Source organism: Sesamum indicum, linkage group LG8 (assembly GCF_000512975.1).
Source record: "Sesamum indicum cultivar Zhongzhi No. 13 linkage group LG8, S_indicum_v1.0, whole genome shotgun sequence".
Classification (NCBI taxonomy): Eukaryota; Viridiplantae; Streptophyta; class Magnoliopsida; order Lamiales; family Pedaliaceae; genus Sesamum; species Sesamum indicum.
Genome location: NC_026152.1, coordinates 16263793 through 16272400, shown reverse-complemented (window position 1 = coordinate 16272400; position 8608 = coordinate 16263793). Strand labels below are relative to the sequence as shown.

Sequence of the window (8608 nt, the reverse complement as noted above, 5' to 3'; positions counted from 1 at the left end):
TGTTGTTGTAAGAATAAATTTAGTGACATAAGGAATAATAGTTAGGTGTGTGTCTCTCCAAAACTAGGCTTGACTTGCAAGAATGTATAGAAATACTTGTAATGCCCGCAAACCTAAATCATTTGGTCTTAATTACTTTGTTAATTTAATTAATGTTGTACCTACGACAATGCTTATCCACATTAACAACTTCTCTTTCCCAAACCTAATTGCCTGAATTTGACAGGCAAACTTTCCTTTTGTCTCATTTGTTGCAAACAATTGCATTATATTTATAGATAATTACACAGCTTTCTTTAAGGTTTGGTACAAAGTATATGCGGATTCTCTATAGTTTGAAAAATTATATTTAGTACCCATGTCGCTTGTTTCTATCTAGCATATAGACTCCTTTGCTAGTCAAAATTATTTGAATTTGCTGGTATTAGCAAAACAATTGAATGAAAACTCATATTTACCCCCAATTGATTTATTACTGACTTACTGGAAGTCAAACAATTTTTTTTTTATGATTGAATTATCCTTATACATCTCATATGCTAATGCATGTGAGAATGTATATCTTCACCTTTATAAGGATAGTTTGATCATAAAAGATTTGTTTGCCTTGCAATAAATCAGTAATAAATCAATTGGTGATAAATATAGAGTTTGATTTAAAACATTTTGTTAGTAACAATAAGTTTGATAAATTTTGACTAACGATGTTCTATTTGTAAGATATAAACAAATATCAGGAATATCAAATATAATTTTTCAAATCACAAGAGATGTACGTGTAATTATATTAAATTTCAGAAAATTACGGTATAATTATGCTTTATATTTATATATACTTGTTCCCCTCCCATAGCAATTAGGTCAATGACCTAACACAATTGAGTTTGGCGAAATATTAGCATGTCCTAAAATTTATTAAACTTAAAATTTTGAATGCTTGTGGGGTTTCATTTTTTACAAAGTGGTTTTCTATTTATTTTCCTGTGGTGTTACCAGAAATCCTTGCAAGAACATTTTCCATTTCTAAAATGATGATACCGTGCACGATCTCTCACGATAATTTCCCGATTGTACAGTTGAGAGATGATCTTGGTGGCAGAGTGGCAATCCTCACAGACCCTTAAGTTCTTCACGATACGGATGGTGGCTCCGGGTTCAGTATTCAGGATTCCGAAAGCTATAGCAAGCTTTTCGCTGTGGTACTTGACCGACGTTTCCTTCTCTTCCTCATTGATGTCGAACAAGACTTGTGAGGTATCAGGTTGATGCCCTTTTAACTGGATTTCTTGAATGATCTTTTCAAGAATAAGGTTTATATCTTTCATTTGAGGGTGAGAAGAATCGCCAGCTTTGAATTCATGAACAATGCCTTTAAGGTCGATTATGCTTCTCCCAGTTACAGTTTTCACCCCTCTTTCCTTCATCAGTGTCCTCACTTTCTGGGCTTTATCCCATTTCCCTGCCTTTGCATACATGTTTGACAGCAACGTGTATCGACCGCTGTTTTCAGGTTCCAAATCGAGAAGGATTTCCCCAACTTTCTCCCCCAACTCGACGTTTCCATGCATCCTGCAAGCACCTAGAAGTGCACCCCAAACAGCACCGTTTGGCTTCATTGGCATAGAACTTATCAGATTCTCTGCCTCCTTCAAATACCCTGCCTTTCCTAGCAGATTAACAACACAGCCATAGTGCTCTGCCGTTGGTTCGACTAAGTACTCCCGTTTCATTCTTACGAAATACTTTAGGCCCTCGTGGACCAATCCAGCATGAGCACAAGCATTCAGCAGGGCCACGAATGTAATATCGTTGGGCTTCACATTATCCCTCTGCATCTTCAAGAAGAGGTCGATAGCATCGTCTGCCCGGCCATGCATGGATAGCCCAGAGATCATTGCATTCCAAGAAAATACTTCTTTCCATTTTATCTTCTCGAAAACATCCCATGCCAAGTCAAGACGCCCACATTTTGCATACATATCAACCAAAGAAGTCCCCAGAACTGCATCCACCACAATCCTGTTCCTCCTCATATAAGCATGAATCCATTTCCCTTGATCAAGAGCACCCACATTAGCACAAGCAGCCAGTGCACTCGACAGAACAAATTTTCCAGGCTTGATTTCCTCTCTTTGCATTTGATCGAAAACTTCCAAAGCTTCCTTTGAGTAACCCCCTTTATTGTAGCCGTCTATCATTGCACTCCAAGAGACCTCATCCTTTTCCGGCATTTCATTAAAATACTTCTCAGCTTCGGCAATCATCTCATTGCTGCAAAGGCCACTGATCATTATATTCCAAGAACTGATACGCTTCTCCTTCACAATTTCAAACAGGTCTTTAGCAGCTTCCACGTCTCCAAATTTCATGTAACCATCGATCATAGCATTGCAGCAGATAACATCTGATTTTCCAATCGTCTCAAGCATGTTTCGAGCTTCGCTGAGATGTCCCAATGATGCATACATCTGAATTCCAGCACTGATTATGTGGACATCTGCATTAAGCCCAAGTTTAACAACGTGGCCGTGAATTTGCAGGCCTTCACCAATAGCTTGTTCTAAGGTGCAAGCCTTGAATAATGGAGGATATGTGTATTTATTCGGCCTGGAGCCCGAAATTGCCATTTCATAGTACATTGAGATGGCCTTAAAGGGCTCTCTAAGATCCATACACCCCTTAATAATGCAGTTCCATACGAAAACATTAGGTTCATAAACTTGTTCCAGTACTCGTAATGAATTGGATAAACTTCCAAATTTAGGATTTGCATAGCACTTCAACAAGGAACCTGCAACGTAATGATCTCGGAAATGGCCAGTTTTGAGGATCAAAGCGTGGGCCTGCTTCAGATTTCCCAATGAATCAGTACATTTTGTGTTCAAAATATTTAAGATTGCTTTCAGGGAGGGATTCTCTGTCAGGTCTGGCTCTGCTGGAGAAGGAATATAAGGCAACTCTGTTATGGTGGAGGTGTTTAATATTCCCATATCACCTGCTTGGCATAAGGTATTGAATCTCAATTCTTACAAGAATGAAAAAGAAAATCAATTCTAAAGCTAAGTCCTCAGTACCTGAAAGACGACATTACCTGAACGAAACAGTCTTTAACATGATTAAATCCTTATGATGTTGGCTTCTCCCATGTCTCCTCACTTATAACTGAGGATGCAGTTAAATAGAAAGTTAGCAGAAAGTTTTAGTGAGGTCAATAAGTAGTAAAAAACTGGTTAACATGCAATTAAAGTTTCTGATGCATAAAGATATGAGCAGAGACTGAATCTTTTCCCCCTTCAGAAATACATCAAGTCAAACTAACTGAAACGACCTAATAAACCTTATCAATCTTGCAGTATCCAAAATTCAGTCCTCAAATTTATCATTAATAATTGAGTTTCAAGTGTTACAAGGATAAGAGGAAATACTCATACCTGCTGCCTGCTCCAGATTCCATAACTCTTAGTCCTCCCATGTAGTCTGAGTGCAACTACTCAGAAGGGTTTTTCCAACCTTGCAGCTGCACAGCGGCCACAGCCCCTGTTTTCTCTCTTTGTTCCCTAACCAATTAGTATGAACAACAAATGGAAAAGATAGAAGTTTACAGTAAGATAGTTAAATTGAGGTAAAAAGAATAACCAGCAAAAGCCATTAATTCACTATCTGTATCTGTTGCAAGTCCGCATTTTACCACACAGTTCCAGCAGTCTAAGATGGGTCCTGACATTGTTGGCTGTGGTGGTCACCATTTTTCCTTTGCAATTACCTGTGGCTAAGGATCAAGATAATGTTTTTCTCCACCTCACAGGTTGGTATGGTCCAACAGCAGAAATATTACATTTTGATAATTGTAAATATTCAGTTATTCACTACCATGAGATAAAGGAATTCTTGGCCATTTCCGGTCCTGGAAAATGACTTGAATTTTGAGGAATGCATAGAAATCTGATTACTGAAGTATTCACTGATTATTTACTACCTAAGTTGGTAGACATATGGTAAAAAATGAAAGGAAACAGAGAGTATAATCAATTTGATAGTTGGAATAGAGGGCAACAATGACTGTACAAACACATATTTAAGTGATGGATGCTATAGCGAGAATAGCGGGTACAACCATATTTACATTAGAAACTGAGGGAAAACGTTAATACAAAAACAACCTTCCGGCATAATAAAGCTTAAAAATCACACACATTCAGGAAATACAAAACATACAAAAATGCTAAAAACTGCAGACAGCATTACATGGGCGCTTCCTGAGTAGAAGGTCCAGTTTCATTAATTTACATGGCCACCTCTTGACTAGAAGGTCCAGTTACATTAATAAGATATGTCGAGGGAGCCACTTTCCCAGTCAATCTGAAAGATAGGGTCACTCGATTCAGCATTCTTCATCACCTCAATCGCCAATTCAACCATGGATTCGTCGGGCGAAAGGAAGTTTTCGCAGTCGGATTCCAAGGACACGTGATAAACATCATCTGTTTCCGAAGATGTAGAGAAGTTTAGCATGCTTGGAGTTGAATTGCTGAACAAACTTTGGCTCTTGGAAATCTGGTTGCTTTTTAGCTGGTTGTAATTACCCAGCTCTTTCTCGTATCTCTCCTTGTCCATTTTGCTTGCCTCTATGTACGGCTGCAGAGGGAAACGGAGAATAGATAAACCCAGAAAGACGACTTAGATGCTCTTCTCATGAGCATGTAAAGATACTGATTTTTCAATGCAACTCATTAATTAGGATGTCTCAATCAGGATGATAGGTTGATTGAAGCAGTTGATTAATTTGATCAACGCTTCTTTCTTTCAACATCGTATGCAATTATGGCATTTCCTGCATTGTAAAATACCTGTTTGTCTTTCTCGGATAGGCACCTCCATGCATCAATTGCCATGTCCCGTAGATTTTGGCTACTGGAACTCTCTCCATGAATCATCTTTAATCTATGAGTCTCCAATCTAAGAAAGATCTGATATCCAGACCTTGGTTTCAGAGGAGCATCAGGGTCCGGTGAGAATTCTTTAGTATTTGAGTTTGACAATGTTATCATGGATGAATTCTGGTGCATTGCCTTGGCCCCTGCATATTTATATAGTTATGATGCAAAAACAGAGAAATGAAAGTGGCTTGAACTGAACCAGAAGTCTTAACCTAGAAAACTTTTCAAGATTGAGTAATGGCACCCCCTTTATAGCTCATTGAATACATACCAACATACAGATAAGCTAAGGTTCTTCTTCTTCATTGTGTGGCGATCAACGCAAAAAGTTGAAAATTTTCCATAGTTGGAATAACCAAAGAAACTAGAGGTCGGTCATCAGTAGATCAGTGTAGAAAGTGATTACAAGTAGCTTGTCTTAATCATATATGCTCAAGTAAAACACAGGCCTGATGGGGGCGAGAGGGTGAAAAGAGAACAGATGATAGGGGAGAGAGAGAGACTTGGTGAAGGTTAACTGCATAAAGAGGATTGATCTACCGGTGCTTCACCATTGTCATTGACTAGTATCCAGTTACGTCTCTATTAGACCTCTAAACAGAGTGTGTAATTCAACTGCCTTAATTTGCACAACCCTCATTCTTCTAGACAGGAAATATGAAAAACCTGCAGCCACTAGACAAGAATTGTTGGTGGGCTTCCATATATCTGCCGGTGCTGGATCACCAGAGTGAACTGTTGTAAGAGGAGATGAACACTCGCAATGCTTCCGCTTTCCCGTTGAGCAGCTTGGACCAAACCCAGAGTTCAAGAAACCTGCCAAATATCATTTACTAACCATTTTTAAATTAGGAAAGTTCTTAAATAATCTACTATTGTTGGAAAATACATATGAAACAGCACTGAGAAAAAGAAATAATGGGAAATAATACCAAAGTCCTTAAAAAGTGTTTAAGGCAAAAGAGAGAGTTTTTCAACCTAGAGAACTTTTATCCGGCCATATATTTGCTTCTTCAGGCATATTTCGACAGTACATTAGTTCGTACTGGAGAAGTAGTAGTTCATAAACATTCTGAAGCTGAGCTGCGGAGATGGACACAGAGCTTTTCAAGTTTGATGCTGATGCAACATCATCCCATTTTCCAACTTTGGTAACCTAAAAGTTTGATGAGCCAGTTACACAATTAGTAAAGCAGAAGAAAGAGCTTTTGGACAAGTTCAGCTAGCAACCAAAGTGCATGTTGCAGCAATTGTTGTTCATGTTCAATATTATGATTTCAATTCCATAGTGTCCAGTAACTGATAGTGATAGATTTTTCAGTGCCCTGATTTACTACTAATATGCAATTTTATCGGAAGCACACTTTGAATACTACAAGCATTAGTGTTATTCTTAAAAGACACTCATAAGAGGACATTCACATAGACATGTGTGCTTGTGAATAAATTTAAGTGTCGACAGAAGTCGACTCTCCTAAAGTAAAACAGCATCAACAGGATATGCAAATAAAAAGTAGTTGACGTCATGCCTGATCAGACTCCAACAAAATAAGAGCTGCACCTGATAAAATCCCCCTCTCTTGATCACTTCTTTGTAGAAAAGATGCAAATCCAACAGTGCTTCACGGAAATTAAAGCTGCATGCAGTGAGACATTAATTAATCATCAAACTTCCAGCTAGTGAGGTGTGGCCTCCAGCAATTGATAAACCAATCAACCAAGGAAAGGTGGGAAAGTCCAAATTCAGATTGTGAAAACACTTAATGTCCTAATGTAGTTGCCGGTATTGTGTGATTGCATGTGATGTATCTAGCCACATATAATAACTGAGAATCAAGAGGGTTACTATCACATATAATAACTAAGAATCAAGAGGATTAACAGGTAACTCTTTAAGATACATACAAGGTTTTAAAAATATATAAACTGCGTAATACAGTGAAATTCAAACAATCAATAGCCTTTAAACTAAAGTTCACTATTTATCTCATGTATATATTTCTATTGTTACATTAATGACTTAAAGAAATTCATTCAATCAGTTTTTTTGAATTTTATCTTTTCCCTTTTCCTTTGTTCTCCAACTTCTGTTTCCTGTCGGATATATGTGCAAGAGTTGTGTTCGTCCAACATCAAATACCACAAGACAACATCACATTATATTTGGAGTTCGTTGCTGCTTGCCGTGCAGCCTAGTAATCCTTCAGAATTTTTACCATTTTTCTCAAATTACACCCTACAGAGCAGAGTACTGATATTAAGCACCCTTGCTGGTGATACACTGAATAATGCTGCCATCTTGCATTCCTCATAGGCATGTAATCAGCATTTTCAATTTTCTTTCATGCAATATGAAAACAAAAACATGGCCTAATTCAAGTGTCAAAGTAACCACTTTACTATCATAAGGCCTCAGTTTCAAGCCCCGTCAAATTTGTAGGAAATTAGAGTCTAATTTTGTAAGTTTATTGAAAAATTATGACTTTCTACCGTTAATAAGACGTTTCCTGGAACTCATAAAATGTTAAATTCTTTTTAGAAATAAGTTGAAAAGTGTTTGATAAGATCTCTGATTTTTACAACCAATCATTAAAACAAGAGTTTGGAAAAATTGTTATCTTTTTCTTCCTGAACATTGAAATCATCAAATTAAGTTAGAAGCTGCTCTAATTTTATTTTGGGAGCTTATAAACCCATTGTCTATAACTTTTACCAAACATTTTATGATATTTTATCAGTTCCCAGATACTCAATGAACTATTTTAAAAAACTTATTAGCTTAACCAAATAGCCTAAATGACAACGCAACTTCATAGTGTATCTGACCGTTTCACTCAAACAAAATAAAAACAAAAACGCAAATTTTTATAGAAAAATAAAAACAAAAAGGAAAAACACACACACCCCAATGATGATAACAACAAGAAAAAGTAGCCCAGCAATTTTAGTTACCCTTCTTCTCTAATCATCCAAGCAAAATACTCCTAGCTACATGAAATCCATCCTTTCCAACTCCATGTGCATGCAGATATACTCATCCATGTACACATCTATGCACACACCTACAGTCACCTATATCTCTGTGTACATATGAAATTACTGCATGTGAAAGAGAAAGAGAAAAAAGAAAACTCAAAATAAAAGTAGAAGAAGAAGACTCACACCGAGCTGAGTCCGGAAGACTCGTTCAATTTCCCAAGCTTTTCATAGAAACAATCCACAGCCGCCTTCTCTTGAGCAGCAATCACCGCGGGTTCTGGGTATTTCTCGCCGGAAAAACCACCGGCATTGTCATTCTTCTTCTCCATTTCTGCCGGAACTCTGTGCTTCTTCGTTTCTCGGGCTGTTTCTGTGGGCACTTCGCATGGAATTCGTACCGTTTGACTCCCCCACTATATCGATTCGGAGCTTCTTTAATGCGTTAATTAGACACAAATACCCATAAAAAAATATATGTAATGGCAACGGATTGAATTAATTGTTCAAATTTATCAAACACCACTTATCTAATTTTTAAACTTATATCCACTGATATTGTAAGGACTTATAATCATAACTACGCATACACATTTACTTTACACACACTTACACATATATGGTGCCACTTTTGATCTAATTATTTGAATTGCAATTTTATTACGAAGCATATATTATAATTAATAACTATAGAT

At 37.3% G+C, this 8608-nt stretch overlaps 2 protein-coding genes across 2 annotated transcripts; both read right to left on the bottom strand.

Annotated features, from left to right (window-relative positions):
- Positions 825–3768, bottom strand: LOC105168962 (pentatricopeptide repeat-containing protein At5g66520). Its single transcript, XM_011089196.2, has 3 exons — positions 3432–3768; positions 3092–3162; positions 825–2995 (listed from the first exon to the last, which is right to left on the bottom strand). Exon 3 carries the CDS (start codon positions 2988–2990, stop codon positions 990–992), a length of 2001 nt encoding a protein of 666 aa, XP_011087498.1. The 5' UTR covers positions 2991–2995; positions 3092–3162; positions 3432–3768; the 3' UTR covers positions 825–989.
- LOC105168961 lies at positions 4102–8367 on the bottom strand. Its single transcript, XM_011089195.2, has 6 exons — positions 8100–8367; positions 6499–6574; positions 5916–6093; positions 5604–5753; positions 4848–5077; positions 4102–4635 (listed from the first exon to the last, which is right to left on the bottom strand). The coding sequence occupies exons 1-6, from the start codon at positions 8243–8245 to the stop codon at positions 4321–4323; spliced, it is 1095 nt and encodes a 364-aa protein (XP_011087497.1). The 5' UTR covers positions 8246–8367; the 3' UTR covers positions 4102–4320.

Excerpts from the sequence above, each read along its gene's own strand:
- LOC105168962 (XM_011089196.2), bottom strand. The coding sequence starts at position 2,990 with ATGGGAATATTAAACACCTCCACCATAACAGAGTTGCCTTATATTCCT.
- LOC105168961 (XM_011089195.2), bottom strand. The coding sequence starts at position 8,245 with ATGGAGAAGAAGAATGACAATGCCGGTGGTTTTTCCGGCGAGAAATAC. Across the intron at positions 6,094-6,498 it reads AGAGAGGGGGATTTTATCAG|GTTACCAAAGTTGGAAAATG; the intron begins GTGCAGCTCTTA and ends TCAAACTTTTAG. Across the intron at positions 5,754-5,915 it reads GCCGGATAAAAGTTCTCTAG|GTTTCTTGAACTCTGGGTTT; the intron begins GTTGAAAAACTC and ends GATATTTGGCAG.